Consider the following 25,664-nt stretch of genomic DNA (forward strand, 5'->3'; position numbering starts at 1 on the left):
CTATCACTGGGACGGATTCTTTCCAGCTAAGACACTTTTTGAAGCCTGGATAGTCAGGCACACCCTTGTCCCAGGGAGCGAACCCTTTCTTCTTCTTTTTTTTTTTTTTTTGGCACAGCCAACAAAAAACAAACAAAGGAAAAAGCTTCAAAGGAAGCTAAAATTTTGCAAAACTAAAGGGAGTTAACAATCCGTGAATGGACAGCTCTTAGCTCCATCTCTAACCAGGGGCGGCTGAGAAGGAACTGAGGAGGGAATGCCCAAGCACGCTGGCTGGCCTCGAGCTGCGCAGCGGGACAGACTGCTATTGAAATTCTCCAGTCAGCAGCACAGGGGCGCAGACACACCTAGAGTGGAGCACCCATGGGGACACTACTCGAAGAACCACCACTGCTGAGGCTAGTCTCTAGGGTGCCACAAGGATCCTCGCTGTTTTTGATGACACAGACTAACACGGCTACCACTGTGAAACCTGTCACCATAAACCATTGTAAACTAGTACTGTTACCTACTGTATCTTACCTACTACCTTAATTAAACTCCTTTTATAGGTAACAATTTACAATTATGAAACAACAGAATTTTGAATTAGAAAATACAATGCACTAGAACATAAACCCCACTGTTATACGTTTCCTTTTCAGTTTCTCAGTTTTTAGCCTCTTTAAACCCAGACTTTGGAGGGAAAGTTCTCCAGGATGTTTAGTTATATCTTGAGTCTGCAATCTTTGTTTATGGTTTTGAGTTCCAGCGTAAAGAAAGACATATTCCTTGATGTGATGTGGTGGCTTCTTGATGGAACAGTTATTCCTCCACTACTCTCTGGCTTACAGTCCCTTTGCTCTCTGACAATTTCTCTATTCCTGCATGTTTTAAGATGCTGTCTGGATGTTTTGTTTTACAGTCCTTACTATTTTCTTATTTTCACTACAGCTGACTTTCCCCTTATTCTTAACTCTATTTCTCTTTTATTACAGCTTCTTTCACATTTCCTTCCTCTTTATTTTTCTAACTGTTTTTAATAATATTTTTCTAATAATTGCTTATGTTACTTAGAGACTCTCTATTTATTTTTCCTCTTCTTAACCGTACTATTCTTCCTTTAACTTTTCCTCTTTCCCTCTTCGACCACTGTCTTTCCTCTTGCTAGGTAAAGTTCCTTTTGTGGCTGTCCCTACAATTCCTATCATCTTTCTTTCTTTCTTTCGTGTCCTGAACTGGACATTCTCCCTTTCAGCTCTGTTCCTGGTGCCCCTGCGATGACACAGCTCAGCCACTGGGGTCCCTATCCACTTCCTTTCTAATGCCAGTTGCTGCCTTGCTCACTACTGGCCTCTCTCCCAATGCTGGGCAGTCTCCCTCCAGGCTCCACCACCTGTTTCCACCTGCTCACAGCAGCACTCCAGATGGGAAGCTTCTGCCTGATCTCCCCTGCTGTCCTACCCCCCAAAGCCATCCCATGCTGAAGTGCCCCTCTCCCCCGCAAAGCTGCTGTTTCAGGCTCCCTTTAAAAAAAAACATTCTAAACAACATGAGGCTGTTTCTGAGCAGCCAGGCTTGCAACTTGCGAGGCCCCCCTTACTCTTTTGACCCAACAACTTCCAGATGGGGCGTTACAGGTTTACTACGTTTTAATTTTTAACATTAACAGTATCCATCCCTTTCCCTTTCTACTGGGGGCTCTGAGAAGTGCAACACAGATGGCTCCTGTGATGCCACCATCCAAAGTGTCCAAAGACTGTGCTAAAATCCTTCACCAAAAAGAAGACAGCTGGGAAAGGGTGTTCCATAAACTCATCATTTTTAAGGCCAAAAAGGACCACTGTGATCATCTAGTCTGACAGCCTGCAAGTCATAGTACTTACCTGCATTAATGCCTGATGGAAGTCCAATGGTTGTGCTAGGACTAGAGCAAATCTTTAGAAAAACAGTCCTGATTTAAACATTGTCAGTGATGGAGAATCCACCATGACGCTTAGTAAGTTATTCCAATAGTTATTTACCATCACTAGTAAAAATGTGCACCTTGTTCCAGTATAAATGTGCGTAGCTTCCACTTCTAGCCACTGGATCATGGTACGCTTTTGTCTGCTAGATTGAAGAATCCTTTATTATCAAATTTCTGTTCCCCATGTAGGTATTTATAGACTGTGATCAAATCACCCCTTAACCTGCTCTTTGATAAGCTAAATAGATAGAACTCCTTGAGTCTACCACTACAATTTTTTAACATCTTTATTCAAGTGTGGACACCAGAACTGAACACAGTATTCCACATTAGTGCCAAATACAGAGGTAAAATAACCTACCTACTCCTAATTGATATTCCCGTTTATACATCCAAGGACTGTATTAGCCCTTCTGACCACAGCGTTGCACTGGGAGTTAATGTTCAGCTGATTGTGCACTATGACCCCCAAGTCTTTTCCGTGTCCCTGGTTCCCAGGGTAGAGTTCCCACATCCTGTAAGCATTCTTTGTTCTCAGATGTGTGCTTTACAATTGGCCATATTGATAAACATTATTGTGTGCATGACCTGTTTACCAAACAATCCAGATCACTCTCCATCTGTGGCCTGTCGTCTTCATTATTTACCACTGCCCCATCTTTGTGCCATCTGCAAACTTTATCAGTGATGATTTTATGTTTTCTTCCAGGTCACTGATACAAATGTTAAACAGCATAGGGCCAGGAACCAATCCCTGTGTGACCCCACTAGAAACACACCCATTGGTGCCAGAATGGAGGGTGTGGGGGGCAGGGCCCTTCCACTTTTTGAAAGTGTTGGGGGGGGGCCTGGCCCAGCCATTTTTCACCAGGGCGGACCCCTTCCCCTCCTCTTCCCCCCAAGGCCCTGCCTCACCCCTCAGCCAGGCCAGAGTGGAGCCCAGCCGGAGAACCCAGGGAGCTGTGGGGAACCGCGTGGACCCTCCACCTGCCTGGCATATGGGGGGGTGGGGCGCTGAGAGCAACCCCTGGATGGTGTCCCCGACTGGCCGAGGGCAGGTAGAGGGTTTGTGACTCCACACTGGCTCCCCACAGCTGCCCACACGGCTCTCCCCGACCCAGCTCTGGCCAGGGTGGGAGCCTCAGAGCCTCATCCCAGCCACTGTAAGAGCTTTGTGGGCAGCTGTGCGAAACCATGGCATGGACCCTCCACCTGCCCTGGGCCTGGAGCCCAGTGAGCAGAGATAAGGGCCAGGGGCTGCTCGGGTCCCCTGCACCATGGGCAGGTGGGGGGTCCACCGCAGCTCCCCACAGCTGCCCACCTGGCTTTTATCATTTGGGCTGTACCAAATTCACGGCCACGAAAAACGCATCACGGACATTGAAATCTGGTCTCTCCCTGTGAAAGATGGTCTTTTGTGTACTTTTACCTTATACTACACAGATTTCACAGGGGACACTAGCGTTTCCCAAATTGGGGGTCCTTACCTAAAGCAGAGTTGCAGGAAGTCACAAGGTTATTTTAGGGGGGTCGCAGTATTGTCACCCTTACGTCTGCACGCCCTTCAGAGCTGGGGGGCTGGAGACTGGTCGCTGTTGGCCGGGCGCCCGGCTCTGAAGGCAGCGCCCGCCAGCAGCAGCACAGAAGTAAGGCTGGCAGTACCACACCAGGCCACCCTCACTTCGGTGCTGTTTCTGAGCTGGGCTCCCCGCCAGCAGCCGCGGCTCTCCAGCCGCCCAGTTCTCAAGGCAGCACCACCATCTGCAGCAGCACAGATGTAAGGGCAGCAGTATCGCAACCCCCTACAATACCCTTGCGGCCCCCCACACCTGCTTTCTGGGTCAGGACCCCTACAATTACAGCACCAGGAAATTTCAGATTTAAATATCTGATATCCTGAAATATATGATTTTAAAAATCCTATGAACGTGAAATTGACCAAAATGGACTGTGAATTTGGTAGGACCCTACTTATCATGGCTGGGCTGCAACTCTGAGCCTCCGTCCCCCCTCTGGCCAGAGCTGAATTGTGGAGAGCTGTGCGGGCAGCTTTGAGGAGCCTGGGGCCCTTCACCTGCCCTGGGCAGTGTCGGGGGGGGCGAGCAGGGGGCTACTTTCAGCCCCACCCTGCCCCAAGTGCAGTGAGGGGTTTGGGGTGGGCTCCCTGGCCCTGATCTGGCTTCCAGCTTGGCCGGGGGCGGGGCCTCAGGAGCAGGGGCTCCTGACCCCCTTACTTTGGGGAGGGCTCTGGCACTCTTGAACACACCTGCTTGATGATGATTCCCCATTTACAATTACATTTTGAGATCTGTCAGTTAGCCAGTTTTTAAATCATTGAGTAAGTTCCATGTTGATTTGTATCATTCTAGTTTCTTAATGAAACCACCAAGCAGAGCTTTTTAAAAACAGCAACACTTTGAGGCCCAGTTTATACGTTACAGAGGTTCTGGGCAGAATACGAATAAAGTGCTTTGCTTCACAATTTACCTTGAAGTGGTAAAAACCCATGTTCAGCAGTAGGAGCCTTGTTCCCCCTGCATGGAGCTGCCAGGCTGCTGTGGTAAGCCAAACCCCAGTAGTGCCTTCCTAGGCAAGCCCACTATCTCCAACTACTGCACCAGTCCTAGAGTCAGCTAGCCACACTTCTTCCCAACTGGCCTTCCAGCTGCCCTGAACCTTCCCACCTAGCGACCTACGTCCCTCCTGAGCAGGAGGAAAGCAGCAGCAGCAGATGGAACATCAGCAGATTCATCACAGTGCCCTCTGCTAACTGTTTCTCCTCAGCAGCTTCATCACGGCAGCAGTGCAAGCTGCCAGTCACACATCCCCAGATCGGCTAATTGTAGCTACCTTTTGGAACTGTAAAAGGAATTCAAATGGCCTCAGGCACTGACCAAAGAGCATTTTCTGCAAGTCTTTCCAGCTTGCTTGAAGAGCACTTTGCATGCACAACCATATTCTAACCCTTTGTGTTTATTCATCGCAGCAATCATTTATGTGGTCAAATGCCATTTTTCAGTCATACACAATCTTAACTCTCTTCCCAGCTGAGGGTGAATAACTACAATGGAGTCTTTCATTTCAACATCACATGCTACTTCTCATATCGTGTGCGTGAACTTAGCTGACATTTCCTCACTTTTCAGAGCCTACCCATATAACCTCAGGCCACAAGCCTGCACTCATCTATCCGTGCGCTTAGCTTTATGCCCAGGAGAAGTCCAACTGCAATCATGTGCAGATAGTTACTCATGTGCATGAGCATTTGCAGGATTGGAGCTTTAATGCCACCTTCGTATCAGTTTTGTATGGGCTCTATAAATATGTGAACATTGCAGATTATTTGTATTTTTACACAAATCTGAGTACTAATTTATTGAACAGTCACTGTTATTTATATATTAGGGGTCAAATCCCAGCCCCAGTGACGTCTATGGAAGTTTTGCAATTGATTCCAATGGGGACAGGATCTCAGCCTATTGTGTTACCTTTGCAGTACATTTTGTATTGTTCCAGCTGAATAAAACATGTTTGAACTACTTACCCATTTGACTCCAGAGTTTATTTCTCACACCCATCCCTTCCCTTCTACAACAAACGGGTATCCCGGCTAGTGGGAGAGGACATGAGCCTGTAAGATGGAGAGCTCTGAGAGTAGGAGATTAGGAAACAGCTGCTGAGAGCATCTGGGCTCAGTGAGGTGGCCCCTCTTACTCGCTAATGTAATGGAATGAGTCCACTCAAACGCACTAGTAAGGTGACATTGCCGGAAGTTACCTTTCCCCCGTTCTCTCCGCTGCAGTAAGCCCTTGGGTCCCACTGCTTCTCTCCCTGCAGGTCTGAGCATAGGTCCTCCTCCTCCTCCTCCTCCTCCAAAATATCTGACAGGTCAGAGCTGCGGCTGTGCTCCGCAAGCAGATTCAGCTGCCATTTTCCTGCTTCTGCTATTTTCTCTTCCTGCTATTGAAAAGAAAAACCTCTGATGTAGAACTCAGACCTCTGAGACTGGCTCACCATTTCAGCAACGTACAAAGCTGCACTTCCCCTTCTGCCTAAGGATAGCTATCATAAGCATGGCAGGAGACAAGAGAACAGAATGGAGATAGAGAGCAACTTATGTGGGCAAAAAGAAAAATCATGCAGAGCATCGTATCTGCGGGGGAAGAACTAGGCTCCTATACATTGCACAGGACTCTGCATGATGCACTTGCAGCTCTGGGGTTCAAAAACAATGGCCCCTTAGGCAGAAATTCTCCTGGAGTAACACAAACCTCTCTTTTGACTTTGGGCGCCATCAGAGAAGAGTCTCCTCGGGAAATTTCTTTCGTCAGTTTCTTTCCAGGGGACACTCTTAGGAATTCCTGCACAGAGCTTCCATTCCTGTCTGAGTCTCTGCAACTGTCCACACCCACCTCGGCCTGGTGGGTGGAGAGCTGAGGCTCTGGACTCAAGCACTGCTCATTTGCCTTCCTCTCTCTGTCAATGGTTGATGCTTTCAACTGCTCCTCCACAAAGCATGCGTGGCAGGTCTCCATGAGCATCTTCACATCATTGCTTTCTAGCCCAGGTTCTTTGCTTACAGAGAGCTCCTCCTGAAAAAGAAACTGTTTTGGTCAGGAAGATGAAGCTTCATAGTATTTTGGCTGCATGATTATTTCTCAGTACAAGGCCCTGGATCACACATTCCCTAACTCAGCATCTTTGCGGAACAAGGGTTAGGGAGAAATGCCTTTGCAGTCACCAGGGGTTGTGGAGGGCGAGACACAGAGAACCCTGAGCTTACACTTTTCAGTGAGTTTTGCTGCTACTAAAAGTCAGGTCCCCTGCCTATAGCCAGTCATAGTGCGGTTGGGGATTAGGGAGGCTTCCCCTACACAGCCCTGCCAAGACACTCTAGTCATACCCAGCTCTGGCAGTTCAATGCACCCTCATCTTCACCTGCAGCAAAACCTGCTGCTTTAGTCCTGGACTCCCCTGGAGCTCTGCCTGTGTCCCTCAACCCACATCTCTTTCCCCTCTATTCCAATCCTTTGCACCCTTCAGTGCAAACTACAGACCGTGACTAACAGTGGTGGAGTTGTGGGTATGAAACATCCATTCATGATTAAGATGAAAGCAATCTCCCTGGATTAAACCCCTTCAGCCCATGTGGCATGTAAGTGCACGAGCACAGTTTAATGTGGCCCCTTTCTGCTTTGCATTGGAAACACTCCCGGCTGCAGGTGGCTCTGCAGCAAGTTCCTTCTAGCTTTTTGTTACTGGGGTTGGCATTACACTGGAGGTGACCTCACCCATTGCTAGTGACTGACTGTTTCTGTTTTCAAGATGTAGGGTGACAGCAAAGGCAGAAAGTAGACTGAGCTTATGGAAGAGAAGAAACTGGGATCAGTACATAGGCCAACATTTCAGTGGGCACCACTGGGGCATCCTGCTAACTACACCTCTCAGCCTGCACTAATGCCGCAGTCTATCCCAAAGGAGAAGCCTAAAGAGCTGTCCTAAGTGTCAAAGAGACAAAGATTCTCCTCCACAGTTGTGACTGGCACAACACAGGTTAACAGGCCTCCTGTGCCTGCAGCCTGAATTCCTCACAGACCACCAGCCACCCTCCCTCACAGAGTGCTCTGCACCCCTGAATGGCAGATTCACACCTTGATCAGACCTTTCCTCCCAGGGCCTGTCTACAGTAGTCAGATATGGGACTGCGGCATGTGGACAAACCTGAGCTAGCTTTGATCTAGTTAGCTCGAGTATCAACGGCAATGACACCATGGTAGCATGGGCAGCAGCGATCTGTACAAGCCTGCTCAGGACCCGAGGCATGTGGACTCAAGCAGCCAGCTGCTGCTCTGCAGCTTCACTCCCATTGTTGTTCCATCTAGCTAGACCAAAGCTAGCCTGGGTATGTGCTGCAGTCACACCTGTGTGCACAGTCTGTGTACACAGACCCCCGCAGGCCAGTGACTTCAGACTGCTTAGTGCTATGGGAACCCATTACTCTGGCTCCCCACTCCTGATCAGCTACCGCCCCTGCAGCTATTTTCCTGGCTGCCTGTACAGACTGCCTCTGTACCCTTTCCTGCCCACCCTGCCCAGCACAGCCCACAGCGACCAATACCACCATGTGCACAGCCTGCACTGATAAGAGATGGACGGACGGTGAATGCCATACAAACACCATCATCATCACCGGTAATGATAATGATGATGGTGCCTTTTCCGTCACCCACATTTATCATCTCTTGCCTCCCTGGTGCAGCTCTCTGATCTGATGGTGCACATGCAGCTGAGCAATGAGGTTCATTTGTCCTCTCCTGTCCTGTGCACACACCAAAGCAGGCAATACTCTCCTTTTATTCTGCACCAGTGTGAGGCCCACACACTCTCAAACAGTGTGTCACCTGACAAAGAGAAAAATGGCACTCTGTCATTTCCCTGTAAATTCTCTCCACTCCCCCCAATGAGGTCTGTTTCCCTTCCCTTTCCAGTGTCTTAGAATTCATGACACTTTTCAGACCAGGATTCCCAGACACTCACCATCCCCTGTGCCTGGATGTCTTCACCCGGGCCCTTCAATGCTGCTGCCCTCGAAGGCTTGGGTTCTTCGCCCACTCCTGCAGGCTGCGGAAGGGAAGTCAGACACTGCTCATGTCTTGCAGTGTCTGAAACAGGGGATGATGTGCCCAACACTTGCACCGAGGAAACCCGGAGAGAGGAGAGGCACAGGTGTGGGGACATCTTCCCTGGCAGACAATTCACTGAGCTATCACAGCTGGGAGTGGTGTGGACAGCAAAGTTGGCATCTGAACTGTCAATGAAACACTTCTGTAGAGGGAAGAGCGGAGCTGTGTAGTGTGTAACTGGCATTCGCTTGGGAGGAGAGCCCTTGGGTTCCCCACAGATCAGTCTGGAAGTAAGACTGGTAGAAACAACAGTCTGTGGTAGTGAGGAATGTCTAGAAGCTTTCAGCAAGGTTGAGGGGATTTGGGCTGGCACTGAATCAGCTGATTCTCCATACAGAGACATAGTTCTCACAGAGACTTCCCGGCACACCTGGAACATTTGCAGCTGGGACAGCTCCACTAAGACACTGCCAGCAGTTGGAGATGCAACTTCCATCACCTGCAATAGAGAAACAGGAAGAGTCCCTTACCTGTGCACAGGTAACAGGTTCCAGTAGTATGTGGTGACATACCTGAGCTAGCTTTGATCTAGTTAGCTTCAGTATCAACAGCAATGACACCATGGTAGCATGGGCAGCAGCGTGGGCTGTACAAGCCTGCTCAGGACCCTAGGCATGTGGACTCAAGCAGCCAGCTTCCAACCTTACTGTCTTTCTATCATTTTTCAAAGCTCCTGGCTGTTGAGTGGTAGCAAGAAACTGCAGCTGTCCAGCCCTTCTGCGGAGGGAGATGAGGCAAGTCACAGCAGACAGAGAAAAGAGAATAAGTCACCCCAGCAAGAACTCAACTCTCCAGCTGTGTCTGCAACCCCACAAAGGACTCCTTGGGCTGCCCCAGGACAAAGGACAAGAAGGAGTAGGTGGTTGTGGAAAGCCCTTGCTGGCAAAACCAGAACTGAAAATACACTCGTTAAATGCAGCAATGAGAGTCAATGAACCCTCTCCAATTTTAGCACATCCTTTTGCCCAGATTTAGTTACCTTCAACTGCATGAGAAATGTGGACAAGCTAGAACTATAATCTTCCCTTTTTCCAGCCCCTCCCACATCTGAATCCTTGGAACCAAATGCTGACTCTTCCTGTTTCCTAATCATAGAATCATAGAATACCAGGGTTGGAAGGGACCTCAGGAGGTCATTTAGTCCAACCCCCTGCTCAAAGAAGGACCAAACCCCAACTAAATCATCCCAGCCAGGGCTTTGTCAAGCCTGACCTTAAAAACTTCTAAGGAAGGAGATTCCACCACCTCCCTAGGTAACACATTCCAGTGTTTCACCACCCTCCTAGTGAAAAAGTTTTTCCTAATATCCAACCTAAACCTCCACCCATTGCAACTTGAGACCATTACTTCTTGTTCTGTCATCTGCTACCACTGAGAACAGTCTAGAGCCATCCTCTTTGGAACCCCCTTTCAGGTAGTTGAAAGCAGCTATCAAATCCCCCCTCATTCTTCTCTTCCATAGACTAAACATCCCCAGTTCCCTCAGCCTCTCCTCATAAGTCATGTGTTCCAGTCCCCTAATCATTTTTGTTGCCCTCCGCTGGACGCTTTCCAATTTTTCCACATCCTTCTTGTAGTGTGGGGCCCAAAACTGGACTCAGTACTCCAGATGAGGCCTCACGAATGTCGAATAGAGGGGAACGATCACGTCCCTCGATCTGCTCGCTATGCCCCTACTTATACATCCCAAAATGCCATTGGCCTTCTTGGCAACAACGGCACACATATCCAGCTTCTCGTCCACTGTAACCCCTAGGTCCTTTTCTGAAGAACTGCTGCCGAGCCATTCGGTCCCTAGTCTGTAGCGGTGCATGGGGTTCTTCTGTCCTAAGTGCAGGACTCTGCACTTGTCCTTGTTGAACCTCATCAGATTTCTTTTGGCCCAATTCTCCAATTTGTCTAGGGCCCTCTGTATCCTATCCCTACCCTCCAGCGTATCTACCACTCCTCCCAGTTTAGTGTCACCTGCAAACTTGCTGAGGATGCAATCCACACCATCCTCCAGATCATTTATGAAGATATTGAACAAAACCGGCCCCAGGACCGACCCTTGGGGCACTCCACTTGATACCGGCTGCCAACTAGACATAGAGCCATTGATCACTACCTGTTGAGCCCGACAATCTAGCCAACTTTCTATCCACCTTATAGTCCATTCATCCAGCCCATATTTCTTTAACTTGCTGGCAAGAATACTGTGGGAGACCATGTCAAAAGCTTTGCTAAAGTCAAGAAACAACAAGTCCACTGCTTTCCCTTCATCCACAGAGCCAGTTATCTCATCATAGAAGGCAATTAGATTCGTCAGGCATGACTTGCCCTTGGTGAATCCATGCTGACTGTTCCTGATCACTTTCCTCTCCTCTAAGTGCTTCAGAATTGATTCCTTGAGGACCTGCTCCATGATTTTTCCAGGGACTGAGGTGAGGCTGACTGGCCTATAGTTCCCAGGATCCTCCTTCTTCCCTTTTTTACTGGCATCATTCGCAGCCAAGCCAACTGGCTGCTGCTTCCCTCTCTCCCAAGCCCTGACAGTCTTCCAGGCTCCTTGGCTTTGGACTGAGGAAAGGAAGAGACTTGCCATTGCAAACAACGTTCTCTCTTTCCTGTCCGAACTGTTTTGTGCTGTGCACTTTTCCTGCTTGCTGTGTTTCACCCTACAGGGGTACAGCTACACTGCAAAGACCCACCGCAATGAGACTCGGAGCCTGGGCCAACTGATGTGTGGAGCTCATGCTATGGAGCAGAAAATAACAGTGTAGTCATTCGGGCTCCTGCTGGGCTGTGAAACCCAGTGAGTGGGGAGGGTTTTCGATCCTGGCCTCCAGCCCTATCCCAAATGTCTACACTGGTAGTTTTAGCCCTCTAGAGCGAGCCCTGCAAGCCCCACTCAGCTAACCAGGGCTCTGAGACTCGCTGCTGCAGGTTTTCTTGCAATGTAAATGTACTCGAGGCAGCTGCGTTTCCATGAACCCATGGGTACAGTAGGTTGCAGGTCAGTTTCAGCTTGCAATGCTCTAAGCGATTCTCTGCAAGCATCTGTACTGGAGTGTGGAGCGTTCATACCCCACTCTCCTTTCCTGCTTCTAAGGTAGAGGGTGAGTTCCTTCACCAAGGGCTTGAAATATGCATATGATACCTACTAGCACAAAAACTTTCAAAAGCACCTAAGTAACCTGCATGCTTGAGGGCCAGATTTCGAAAAGGACTTAGGCAATCAGAAAAGATTTAGACAAGTGCCTACTGGGATTTTTAAAACAGCCTATGCAGGTTTGGCGCCTAACCTGCAATCAATGGGAATTAGGAACCTAACCTGCTTAGATGCTTTGGGAAATTTGCCTACGTGCCAATCTGCATCTTTAGATGCCTAAATAGCTTTGAAAATCTGGCCCTAAATAATTTTTGGAAATGACTCTTAGGCTCCTAAATCCCTTAAGTTCAATTTTCAAAAGTGGCTTGGGCCTTCTTGGGCTTGGGGGTGGAAAGAGGGAGGGGGTGGATGGGGGCAGGAGCCAGGCCCTTTAGGGAGGCACCAGCTCCCCTACCCAGGGTAGGGTATTCAATTGCTCCCCACAGGAATGTGCTACTTACGGTGTGCTGCTTAGTGCTGCCAGCCCTTCTGCTCCGTGAGTCGCACATGACTACGGGGAGCGATTTATTACCTGACGCCTGACGGCTCTCGCAGCCCCCCCGCCCCCCCAGAGCTCTGGCGGCCTGGTGAGCTGAGGCTGCAGGCAAGGGGCCCGGGGCTAGCCTCCCAGCCGGGAGCTCAGGGGCCGGGCAGGACAGTCCCACGGGCTGAATGGGGCCCGTGGGCCGTAGTTTGCCCACCTCTGTGCTCGGGGCTGTGCAAACTGATACCAAAAAGATGGTTCCTGCTGCAAAGAGTTTGCAGTCTAGTTCTAATACAAGAGACAGACCCCCAAGGGAGCACACGGAAACTTCTGGCAACCTGACAGGCAGTGATTTCACAACAGCAGCTGCCCTACCTGCTGTCAAGTTTTCTTTAAGCATCACGGCAAAGGAGAGTTTTAAGGGGGGATCTGAAGGACGACAGTGAGGTGGCTTTGTGGACGGTCACAGGAAGCTCCACCCATAGGTGAAGGGTAGGCTGAGACAAAACATGAAGATTCCTATTTGATAATGTAATGAGTGGGTGATAGAGACTGGCATTGTTGGCAGAATGGAGGTGCAAGCTGACATCTTAGTAATGTCTGAGTGACAATAGATAGCATGGAGATAAGACAGATGGGATGATGCACTACAAGGTGGACAGAAAGCTGGCTAGGTTGTCGGGCTCAACAGGTAGTGATCAACGACTCGATGTCTAGTTGGCAGCCAGTATCAAGCAGAGTGCCCCAGGGGTCGGTCCTAGGGCCGGTTTTGTTCAACATCTTTTATTAATGATCTGGATGATGGGATTAATTGCACCCTCAGCAAGTTCACAGATGACACTAAGATGGGGGGAGAGGTAGATATGCTGGAGGATAGGGATAGGATAGAGAGTGACCTAGACAAATTGGACGATTGGGCCAAAAGAAGTCTGATGAGGTTCAACAAGGACAAGGGCAGAGTTCTGCACTTAGGAAGGAAGAATCCCATGCACTGCTACAGGCTGGGGACCGACTGGCTAAGCAGCAGTTCTGCAGAAAAGGACCTGGGGATTACAGTGGATGGGAAGCTGGATATGAGTCAACAGTGTGCCCTTGTTCCCAAGAAGGCCAATGGCATTTTGGGCTGCATTAGTAGGAGCACTGCCAGCAGATCGAGGGACGTGATCGTTCCCCTCTATTCGACATTGGTGAGGCGACATCTGGAGTATTGCGTCCAGTTTTGCCCCCCCCCACCTTACAGAAAGGATGTGGACAAATTGGAGAGAGTCCAGTGGAGGGCAACAAAAATGATTAGGGGGCTGGGGCACATGACTTCCGCGGAGAGGCTGAGGGAATTGGGATTGTTTAGTCTTCAGAAGAGAAGAGTGAGGTGGGATTTGATAGCAGCCTTCAACTACCTGAAGGGGGGTTCCAAAGAGGATGGAGCTCGGCTGCTCTCAGTGGTAGCTGATGACAGAAAAAGGAGCAATGGTCTCAAGTTGCAATGGGGGGGGGTCTAGGTTGGATATTAGGAAACACAATTTCACTAGGAGGGTGGTGAAGCACTGGAATGGGTTACCTAGGGAGGTGGTGGAATCTCCACCCTTAGACATTTTTAAGGCCTGGCTTGACAAAGCCCTGGCCGGGATGATTTAGTTGGGGTTGGTCCTGCTTTGAGACCTCCTGAGGTCTCTTCCAACCCTAATCTTCTATGATTCTAAGCTGTGAACTGCCTTGAAAGTGAAGCTGAGTAGGTTGTGTTTGACGTGATGGAAAACGAAGGGGAATAGTGGAAGGATGCACAGAAAGGGGTGATGTGCTCAAAATGATGAACTAGTTACATTTTTTGGGCAGTGGAATTTTGAATGGATATGTGGAGCAAAGTCGCATTTGTCAAGGGCAGAGAAGAGGAGGGTGCATCCATCAAGACATGGGATGAGGAGACTCAGAATGAGGCCTTTAACTGCATGGATGGAGAGGAAAGACCAGACCTTCCAGATGTTAAACTGAAGAATTGGCAAGATTTAGACAAAGCATCAATGTAAGGCCCTAGAGTGAGGGCCGAGTCAAAGATGGCACCCAAGTTATGAGCCTGAGTGACAGGGAAGATGATGGTGGTATTCATGGCGATGAATAAAGGAGGGAAGGGGGAAGTTTTGGGGAGAAAGATGAAGAACTTGGCCTTAGCCTTAATCTGGCTTCTGAACATTCACCAGGAGATGCCAGAGGCAGGCCCAGATTTTGGCCTGGACTCAAGGAGTCAGGTCTGAGGCGGAAGGTTCCTCCTGGCTGCTATTTGGAAGTGGCAGGATCTTCAACTCTCCATTCTCTACCAGGCTGCTACAATGAGTTGTGGGCATCTCCATTGCTCTGTTAATCCCTCCTCTATAGACAACAGTGCTGGTGTCTGCCTCCACTTCCCAAAGAGCAGCCAAGTGACAATTATCTCAGCTCTGTCAGCTTCACTGCTGCTGACAGAGCTCTGAATAGCAGCAATAAAGCTGAGAAGATTCTGGTCAGTGTTCTGTCTGCTGCAGCTGAGCAGAGCTTTGAGCAGCACTGGATGCACTAGAGTGGTCTCCTGCAGTCTCAGGCAGAAGTCACTACTTCGCCAGCACTCAGGTCATTCTTCAGCAGGATTTCTTCTCAACAATGAAGACTACAAACTGAATTCATTAAACAAAAGCTGAGATCCTGCAGGAGTTGATGGACCTCTCTCTGGAACATGTGCTGCCCATCATGGGCAAGCAGGCCAGTGGATTCTGCAAGGCCTGCCTAAAATTTTTCTGGGTCCACCAGGCCTTCCAGCTCATTTATCACTGCTGTTTGCATTCTCTCTAATTATTGTGGTCTTTTTAAAAGGAAATGCCACATGATTCTAGCAGACCACTCTTTGGTATGAGATACCAACTCCAGGCTGCTGTGTGGAGTGTAGTGCTCAAGGAATATGATACAGAAATTGTAAATATGAAGGGTAAAGAAACTGCAGTGGCAGATGGATTGTCCAGGCTATGGGGTTCCAAATCAATATAAACAGAATAGTCAGTGGCTAGCCCTACTGTGCCAATGTAAGGGGTGAGATGTGATCCAGGACCCTTTTGGGGCAAACTAGCAGAGGGCATTGGAGGGTAGAGAGATTTACAGGGATCTGCTGGGTTGTATATATGCATAATAATTCACTAAATCGTGGTATGTGAGGTGAGAACCAAGAGTTAGTAGTCTACTGGACATCACAACCACGGCACAATGTATGTACAGATAATATTTAAGGAGTTATGTGTCCAGACTGAGAGCAGAAAGCAGGATGCCACCCATGATCCTCTGAGCAGCATGGCCACTGCCTCTGCCTGTGTTACAAAGCTCTTTATTCTCCCATCACAAACCAGGCATTCTACTCTGGAACCAGAGAGATGCTCAATTTGGGAAGGTAAAACTGAATGAGGGAGGCAACCTAGTGACAGAGGATGCGGATAAAGCTAATGTACTCAATGCTTTTTTTGCCTCTGTCTTCACAAACAAGGTCAGCTCCCAGACTGCTGCGCTGGGCAGCACAGCATGGGGAGGAGGTGACCCGCCCCCTGTGGAGAAAGAAGTGGTTCGGGACTATTTAGAAAAGCTGGACGTGCACGAGTCCATGGGGCCGGACGCTTTGCATCCGAGAGTGCTAAAGGAGTTGGTGGATGTGATTGCGGAGCCATTGGCCATTATCTTTGAAAACTCATGGCAAACGGGGAAGTCCCGGAAGACTGGAAAAAGGCTCATGTAGTGCCCATCTTTAAAAAAGGGAAGAAGGAGGATCCGGGGAACTACAGGCCAGTCAGCCTCACCTCAGTCCCTGGAAAAATCATGGAGCAGGTCCTCAAGGAATCAATTCGGAAGCACTTGGAGGAGAGGAAAGTGATCAGGAACAGTCAGCATGGATTGACCAAGGGAAAGTCATGCCTGACGAATCTAATCGCCTTCTATGACAAGATAACTGGCTCTGTGGATGAAGGGAAAACAGTGGACGTGGTGTTCCTTGACTTTAGCAAAGCTTTTGACACGGTCTCCCACAGTATTCTTGTCAGCAAGTTAAAGAAGTGTGGGCTGGATGAATGCATTATAAGGTGGGTACAAAGTTGGTTAGATTGTTGGGCTCAACGGGTAGTGATCAATGGCTCCATGTCTAGTTGGCAGCCAGCATCAAGTGGAGTGCCCCAAGGGTCGGTCCTGGGGCCGGTTTTGTTCAATATCTTCATAAATGATCTGGAGGATGGTGTGGATTGCATCCTCAGCAAGTTTGCAGGTGACACTAAACTGGGAGGAGTGGTAGATACGCTGGAGGGTAGGAATAGGATACAGAGGGACCTAGACAAATTGGAGGATTGGGCCAAAAGAAATCTGATGAGGTTCAACAAGGACAAGTGCAGAGTCCTGCACTTAGGACAGAAGAATCCCATGCACTGCTACAGACTAGGGACCGAATGGCTCGGCAGCAGTTCTTCAGAAAAGGACCTAGGGGTGACAGTGGATGAGAAGCTGGATACGAGTCAACAGTGTGCCCTTGTTGCCAAGAAGACTAACAGCATTTTGGGCTGTAGAAGTAGGGGCATTGCCAGCAGATCGAGGGATGTGATCGTTCCCCTCTATTCGACATTCGTGAGGCCTCATCTGGAGTACTGAGTCCAGTTTTGGGCCCCACACTACAAAAAGGATGTGGAAAAATTGGAAAGAGTCCAGCGGAGGGCAACAAAAATGATTAGGGGACTGGAACACATGAGTTATGAGGAGAGGCTGAGGGAACTGGGATTGTTCAGTCTGCAGAAGAGAAGAATGAGGGGGGAATTGATAGACTCTTTCAACTACCTGAAAGGGGGTTCCAAAGAGGATGGATCTAGGCTGTTCTGTGGTAGCAGATGGCAGAACAAGAAGTAATGGTCTCAAGTTGCAATGGGTGGAGGTTTAGGTTGGATATTAGGAAACACAATTTCACCAGGAGGGTGGTGAAGCACTGGAATGCGTTACCTACGGAGGTAGTGGAATCTCCTTCCTTTGAGGTTTTTAAGGTTAGGCTTGGCAAAGCCCTGGCTGGGATGATTTAGTTGGGGACCTCCTGAGGACCCTTCCAACCCTGATATTCTATGATTCTATGATTTAAGTGAGTTAATCTCCTGCAGTAGAGACTTCCAGAGGGAAGTAAATGGAGTTCTCTGAATGCATTGCGTCTGCAGATCCACCTGACCCCCTTCCTCCTTTTTAATTTGGATAAAGCCAATGTACTCAATGCTTTTTTTGCCTCTGTCTTCACGAACAAGGTCAGCTCCCACACTACATCATTATCCAAGAGTGATGTAGTGGTGGGAGTCTGCTATAGACCATCGGACCAGGGGGATGAGGTAGATGAGGCTTTCTTCCGGCAGCTCACGGAAGCTACTAGATCGCATGCCCTGATTCTCATGGGTGACTTTAATTTTCCTGATATCTGCTGGGAGAGCAATACAGCAGTGCATAGACAATCCAGGAAGTTTTTGGAAAGCGTAGGGGACAATTTCCTGGCGCAAGTGCTAGAGGAGCCAACTGGGGGGGGCGCTTTTCTTGACCTGCCGCTCACAAACCGGGTAGAATTAGTGGGGGAAGCAAAAGTTGATGGGAATCTGGGAGGCAGTGACCATGAGTTGGTTGAGTTCAGGATCCTGACGCAGGGAAGAAAGGTAAGCAACAGGATACGGACCCTGGACTTCAGGAAAGCAGACTTCGACTCCCTCAGGGAACGGATGGCCAGGATCCCCTGGGGGACTAACATGAAGGGGAAAGGAGTCCAGGAGAGCTGGCTGTATTTCAAGGAATCCCTGTTGAGGTTACAGGGACAAACCATCCCGATGAGTCGAAAGAATAGTAAATATGGCAGGCGACCAGCTTGGCTTAATGGTGAAATCCTAGCGGATCTTAATCGTAAAAAAGAAGCTTACAAGAAGTGGAAGGTTGGACATATGACCAGGGAAGAGTATAAAAATATTGCTCGGGCATGTAGGAATGATATCAGGAGGGCCAAATCGCACCTGGAGCTGCAGCTAGCAAGAGATGTCAAGAGTAACAAGAAGGGTTTCTTCAGGTATGTTGGCAACAAGAAGAAAGCCAAGGAATGTGTGGGCCCCTTACTGAATGAGGGAGGCAACCTAGTGACAGAGGATGTGGAAAAAGCTAATGTACTCAATGCTTTTTTTGCCTCTGTCTTCACTAACAAGGTCAGCTCCCAGACTGCTGCGCTGGGCGTCACAAAATGGGGAAGAGATGGCCAGCCCTCTGTGGAGATAGAGGTGGTTAGGGACTATTTAGAAAAGCTGGACGTGCACAAGTCCATGGGGCCGGACGAGTTGCATCCGAGAGTGCTGAAGGAATTGGCGGCTGTGATTGCAGAGCCATTGGCCATTATCTTTGAAAACTCGTGGCGAACGGGGGAAGTCACGGATGACTGGAAAAAGGCTCATGTAGTGCCAATCTTTAAAAAAGGGAAGAAGGAGGATCCTGGGAACTACAGGCCAGTCAGCCTCACCTCAGTCCCTGGAAAAATCATGGAGCAGGTCCTCAAAGAATCAATCCTGAAGCACTTGCATGAGAGGAAAGTGATCAGGAACAGCCAGCATGGATTGACCAAGGGAAGGTCATGCCTGACTAACCTAATCGCCTTTTATGATGAGATTACTGGTTCTGTGGATGAAGGGAAAGCAGTGGATGTATTGTTTCTTGACTTTAGCAAAGCTTTTGATGCGGTCTCCCACAGTATTCTTGTCAGCAAGTTAAGGAAATATGGGCTGGATGAATGCACTATAAGGTGGGCAGAAAGTTGGCTAGATTGTCGGGCTCAACGGGTAGTGATCAATGGCTCCATGTCTAGTTAGCAGCCGGTGTCAAGTGGAGTGCCCCAGGGGTCGGTCCTGGGGCCGGTTTTGTTCAATATCTTCATAAATGATCTGGAGGATGGTGTGGATTGCACTCTCAGCAAATTTGCGGATGATACTAAACTGGGAGGAGTGGTAGATACGCTGGAGGGGAGGGATTGGATACAGAAGGACCTAGACAAATTGGAGGATTGGGCCAAAAGAAATCTGATGAGGTTCAATAAGGATAAGTGCAGGGTCCTGCACTTAGGACGGAAGAATCCAATGCACAGCTACAGACTAGCGGCCGAATGGCTAGGCAGCAGTTCTGCGGAAAAGGACCTAGGGGTGACAGTGGACGAGAAGCTGGATATGAGTCAGCAGTGTGCCCTTGTTGCCAAGAAGGCCAATGGCATTTTGGGATGTATAAGTAGGGGCATAGCGAGCAGATCGAGGGACGTGATCGTTCCCCTCTATTCGACATTGGTGAGACCTCATCTGGAGTACTGTGTCCAGTTTTGGGCCCCACACTACAAGAAGGATGTGGATAAATTGGAGAGAGTCCAGCAAAGGGCAACAAAAATGATTAGGGGTCTAGAACACATGAGTTATGAGGAGAGGCTGAGGGAGCTGGGATTGTTTAGTCTGCAGAAGAGAAGAATGAGGGGGGATTTGATAGCTGCTTTCAACTACCTGAAAGGGGGTTCCAAAGAGGATGGCTCTAGACTGTTCTCAATGGTAGCAGATGACAGAACGAGGAGTAATGGTCTCAAGTTGCAGTGGGGGAGGTTTAGATTGGATATTAGGAAAAACTTTTTCACTAAGAGGGTGGTGAAACACTGGAATGCATTACCTAGGGAGGTGGTAGAATCTCCTTCCTCAGAGGTTTTTAAGGTCAGGCTTGACAAAGCCCTGGCTGGGATGATTTAACTGGGAATTGGTCCTGCTTCGAGCAGGGGGTTGGACTAGATGACTTTCTGGGGTCCCTTCCAACCCTGATATTCTATGATTCTATGATCCTTAAACGGTGCTTTGAGACAGAGAGAGGCGGAGGACAGGTACCAAGGCAGGATTGTGGATGCACATAAGTTAGGCAGGCACAAGCTCCCCTAACAGATTTACTATGAAGTTGCCTAGCAAGACATAGGATGTAACTCCCACAAAGTGCATTGATTTCTATGACAACTGGAACACCCAAACACCAGGAAACCTGATCTCCATTCAGCGCTCTGTTAGTGCTGCAGGCAGAGGGGCATTGTGAGATCAGAGGTAACTCAGCCAGTCATTACTCTCTCGCTCCAGTTTATTTGCATATTTCAATCTCATTGGTTGAAAAGAGTCAGCCAATGAAAGTGCAGGTCAGGACTGAAGTGTATTGTCAGCATTGGGGGCGCAGGGGTTCAGGAATGGAATAACAGAACCGGAGCACAGTTGCCAACTTCCATGCGGTAAATAAGCACCCCGATTTTCATAATAAGCCAAAAATCAAGCTAAACCCATTGCAAATTTCTGCATTTTTTCTGTGGGTTTGGCATGTTGATCCAGAGCTAGATTGGCTGAGTATGAGTGAGGCTGGAGATTTGCATAGTGCCTCCCTCCACGCTATGCCCATTTACCTTCGCCCAGTCAAAACTGTTTTAGTTCATCTAAACAGTTCCTGCTCTGGCAGCACCAAATGGGCAATGACAAGGGGAGAGATGGCCAAGGCTGGCAGCAAGGTTTAAAGTTCGGGTTACTGGAGGGAGGGAATGACGACTGGCTGAGTTACCTCTGACTTTCCAAAGTTACTGCTCTGGCTCCTCTGCCTACAGACCCACATGGTCCCTGTCAGGAGGAAGGTGTTGATATGAAAGTGATAAACCAACACAGAGAAGAAGAGGACTTAACAGACAAATGTAGGGTTAGTGGCAGTATCCTGTCAAACTGCTACAGGTTCTGGGATAGAGCTGCTGGTCCTGCCCCTCCCTCCCCCAGCAGCTCAGCCTGTCTAGGGAACAGAGTGGGTGACACTCTAATTATGCAACCTTACGTGGAAGACGAGCTCCCACCCACAATGGAATTAACCCATTTGACAAACAAGGAAAGGGAGGCACAGAGTGGGACGTGACTTGCCGCAAGGTGCACAGAAAGCCAGTGGCAGAGAACTCCATTTCCCAGCACTGCACACACTCCCTCAGTCCATGCTGTCTGGAGTAGCTACTCGATTCTCCGCACAATTCTAAGCTGGGAGAGCTAACAGTGCCTGAATCATGCAAGTTCTTATTTCTGTTGGTCCTAATATTCAAAAATAGCTCGGCTGACATTATTCCATTTCTCCAGAACAGATCCTATTCACCCAGTACACCACGTGTTGAGCGTCAACCCAAAGTTATCAATCTGTTCAGAGACAACCCATGCCTGCCGATAGAGGTGGGGCAGAGTGAGGGCAGCCAGCTTCAGCAGTGTTACTGAGCATGCTCAATCTGTGTGAGCATGCTCAGTACAAGCCAAGTGTGATGGGGCAGGTGCCCCTTACTGGCAGAAAAGGGGTTAAAAGCAGACCTAGGCTGCGCTGGAGCAGCCAATCAGAGAAGGGCTGAAAGGAGCAGCCAACCAGGGCCAAGCAGGCCCATGTAAAAAGGGAGCTGCAGGGCAGAGGAAGGCAGTTGTCTGCTGGGAGCCCAGGGAGGAAGGGCTGTGTCTCTGGAGGGCTGAGAGAAATGCCAGCACCCTGGACAGAGCAGTGCTGCAAGCAGGGACCGCGGAAGCTAGAGAGAGCTCCTGGCTGGCTGCTAGGGCCTGCAGACTGAGGCCCTGAGGTAAGGGCAGACGAGGGTGCTGAAGCCACTTCACATTGGACTGCAGTTGCCTCTGAGGGAAGTGGCTGGATAGCGATTGCAGGCCCCCCGGAAGCAGGGAAGGACAATGTGTGGCACGGCAGGAGGGCAGTGTCGCTGAAGAGGACACCATGGTCCTTGGAGAGATGTGGGTCCTAGAGCAGGAGTGACAGTAGTGAGGCACCACCCGAAGAGGGCGCCCACCATGCAGGGCTAATTCCCAAGACAACCAGCAGGAGGTGCCAGAGTGGCGAGCGCACCCCGTCACACCAAGCAGAAAATCAGGAGGGGAACGTGACCCTCCATGTCTCCCTCACACATCGCCTCTGAATCTGGTGCCATGGATGTGTCTAAAAACGCCAAATGTGTAACCAGGAACTTTCAGCTAACTAGCTATTCCCTGCATGCACCATACTGAATGACGTCCTTGCAGAATAAGTCTTTTTGCATCTGATGTTTCAGCCCTAATCTCTTTGGAGCAGAGACCTTGTCTTCCTTTGTGTTTGCACATCACTAACATGACAGGGACTCCCTCACTTGTGATGGGGGTAACTGAGCACCATAGCAACAGCAAATTAATTGGCATTATCCATGGGACTTCACTGAACCATATGGAGCCTCTACAATAACATACCCACTCCCCACATCCCTTTGCACCCCAGTATCCAGCCTATGACTGCATGTATATTACCTTCTGTCCATCGGCATATACAGCATAGCCGGTAACTCGGACCCCATTCGATGATCCTTCTGCATCAATGGTGACAGGTAGCCAACTGATAACCAGAATGCCTGCTGAGGGGCCAGGCTCTGCTTGGACATCAAGTGGTGCATCAGGAGTTCCTAGGAGAGATCAATGAGATTTTCCCTTTTATTTGTCAGGACAGTGGCATAATTGCCAAACTAAATCCAAGTAAGTAGTGGAAGGAAGGAAGTGAAGCTCTCTCACCCAAAAGTTACAGGAGTAGAAATCACTGGAGCAGTTCATCTCCGGACTTGGGAGAAAGAGACCAAATCGGAGCAGGGAAAATGCAATGCATTTTGCTTTGTGAATTTCCCCATGTGGAAATCAGGCTTTTGCAAATGTAGCTGAGGGTGAAGTGAAGTGATTCCTGCAGCATGGTGCATGAATTTAATGATGATAATACATGTCACCTCTCCCCCAGGAAGGCACACTTCAATGAAGGTGGACATTTGCTATTTTCACTCAGCAACTTGCAGCAAGAAGAGTTTAACTTGTAAAACTAAAACAGGAAAATGTTAAAACCAAATGACAAACCAGCTTAAGTCTGTCTACACTTGGAGCTGGGGCTCTGACATACACAGGCTAGCTCTCATCAAGCTAGAATGCCAAAAATAGAGAGTAGCTGCATCAGCATGAGCTGTGGGAAGGGCTAGCCACCCTGTGTATGTAGTTAGTGTCTCTGATGGGCAGCCACTCGGGGTGACTAGCCCTCCCACTGCTCCCGCTACATTCTGGTTTTAGCATAGTAACTCAAGGAGAGCTAGTGCAGTTATGTCTTCTGGAACTGGGAATCCCAGCCCCAGCTCCAAGTGTTACTCTTTGGAAATCAGAGAAACCACCTAGTAAACTGCATTGTTTGTCCCCCTCTGTCCCCAGTACCTGCTAAGGGAGTAGTGAAGTGTATCGCTGCTGACTTCTTCTCACGCCTCTCCTGGGGCAACTCCCAGAGCACCCCGGGGGGCCGGGCCTCCACCTTGGCAACATACTGAGTGCTCGGGCGCAGGCTGCGGAAAGTGTACCAGTAGACACCTGGCTTTGTGGTATCACACTCTTCCTCATCGAGGTACACTGCATGAACGTAGTTGCTGTTGCACGGTAGCCAGGTCACTTCTGCTGAGGTCGCTGTCATGCTTCTGATTTTCAGCAGCATTGGTGCTATGCAGAAATCTTGCCCTACACAGAAAGTGCACCGCAGCTTATCGGAGCTTCCTTGGTCTGTCACACTTTGCACAGAGATGCGATAGGTTTTCAGCTCCAAGTCCAGCTTCTCGATCACAGCTTTAGTTTGAGAGCCACTCTTCACATTCTGGCATAACTCTGCATCCACATAGACGTTATAGCTCTGTATGTCTGCGCAGCCAGCTGGCAAAAGTGGTGGCTCCCAGCCTACAACTATGCTTCTGGTGAGCTGTTTGATCAGAGTCAGCTTTCTCGGGTAAGGCACTGCTGTGTGACTGACAGGCTCCTCCTGGTCTTCTGGTCTACCAGGCAATGGACTGATACTGGCCTCATCAGCAGAGTGATCACTTCTCTCTCCACTGCTAGTGCTTGCACCAACAAAAATCCTCTCGTGGTACGAGCTCTGGGTGAGATCATTTACCTCTGGAGGCAGAAAGGTCATGAGGTCATCATCTGAAACTTGTTCAACAAAATTGGAGGGGACCAGCCCTCTCCTGCCATCCATTAGCTCCCCTAGATGAGAAACAGGAAACCCGTTATCACCACACCTGCCCTTCAGACTCCAAACCTAGCAGTGGTAGAGAGAAAAGAGAGCAGCATCCTTGGCCAATCACTATCCCAACATGATCAGAAGAGAGAAGCCCTGTCAGGCCAGAGCGAGCACAGCACTCTGCCAGGAAAGGACTGCTCCCTCCATTTCCTCGCACTTTGTCCCATCTGGTTCTTCATGTTCCACAGGATGGGGTCTCCACCACTTCCCTTGGAGAGTATTTCATAGCCTAGGAACTAGGAAGTATTTCTAGATATTTAGACTAAGCTTCCTTTCCTTTTATTTCATCTAGTCACACTCCTTTTACTACCTTAAACCTTCTTCTCTAGCCTTTCCAACCCAATATCTATACCAGTTGGGGCATGGAGTGGAATCTTTGTTTTGGAGGATTTGTACAATTACCCAAAGCAAGAGTTCATGGCCTGGGGCAGTGCAGAAGGAGAAAAACGGTTACTAACCTTCCAATGTAGGTGTGCGCACGCCATGTGCACTGTCCCCCAGTGGTATCCATCAGATCGGCTATGGTGCCCCATGGAGTGACGCCTACATGGCGCAGTATATAGATACCTGCTGCCCTACTGCCCCCTCAGTTCTTTCTTGACTGCAACTCTGACAGAGGGGTAGGAAGGTGGGTTTTGGAATGGACATGAGCAACACATCTCGAAGAACAACAGTTACAGAAAAGTTAGTAACCGTCTTTTCTTCTTCGAGTGTTTGCTCATGTCCATTCCAATGCAGGGGATTCCTAAGGTGGTCAGGTGGTGGGATCAGAGTTTCACTGACAAGCAGACTAGCACCGCTTGGCCAAAACCTGCATCATCTCTAGCCTGCTGAGTGATGGCGTAGTTAGAGGTAAACTTGTGGATCGGCAACCAGGTCGCATTCTCTAGATATCCTGGATTGGGTCCTGTGCTGCGTACGCCACCGCTGATGCTTGCAACCTTATAGAATGAGCCATCAAGCAAGGATGTAGGACTTCACCAGGTCACAACAAGTGCAGATGCAAGATGTAATCCAAGAAGAAATTCTCTGGGCAGAAACTGGACTGCCTCTCATTCTGCCTGCGATGGCTACGAAGAGTTGGGTGGTCTTTCTAAATGGCTTAGTCCTCTCTATGTAGAATGCCAGCACACATCTCATATCCAGTGAGTAGAGCCTCTGTTTCTCCCTGCTAGAGTGCGGCTTAGGCTAGAAGACCGGGATAAAAATGTCCTGGCTACTATGAAATTGAGAGACCACATTAGGGAGGAAAGATGGGTGTGGCCGGAGCCATATCGTGTTCTTGAAAAAGCC

General features: G+C 49.2%; 1 protein-coding gene across 15 annotated transcripts in view; it reads right to left on the reverse strand.

Moving 5' to 3' along the window:
• Window positions 1–25,664, reverse strand: part of TSPOAP1 (TSPO associated protein 1) — a 233,618-nt gene that overhangs the window by 59,571 nt on the left and 148,383 nt on the right. For 14 of the 15 annotated variants that reach the window (XR_012155490.1, XR_012155492.1, XR_012155491.1 and 11 more), the window contains 5 exons: window positions 23,522–24,334; window positions 22,589–22,740; window positions 8,486–9,070; window positions 6,220–6,540; window positions 5,726–5,908 (listed from right to left, as the gene is read on the reverse strand). Coding sequence is in view for 12 of the 15 variants with exons in the window: in XM_073316128.1 (XP_073172229.1) it covers window positions 5,726–5,908; window positions 6,220–6,540; window positions 8,486–9,070; window positions 22,589–22,740; window positions 23,522–24,334 (2,054 nt within the window). In the remaining 3 variants the exon portion in view is untranslated. The remainder of the gene's footprint in view (window positions 1–5,725; window positions 5,909–6,219; window positions 6,541–8,485; window positions 9,071–22,588; window positions 22,741–23,521; window positions 24,335–25,664) is intronic. The other variant, XM_073316129.1, reaches the window with a different exon arrangement.

Source organism: Lepidochelys kempii, chromosome 17 (assembly GCF_965140265.1).
Source record: "Lepidochelys kempii isolate rLepKem1 chromosome 17, rLepKem1.hap2, whole genome shotgun sequence".
NCBI lineage: Eukaryota > Metazoa > Chordata > Testudines > Cheloniidae > Lepidochelys > Lepidochelys kempii.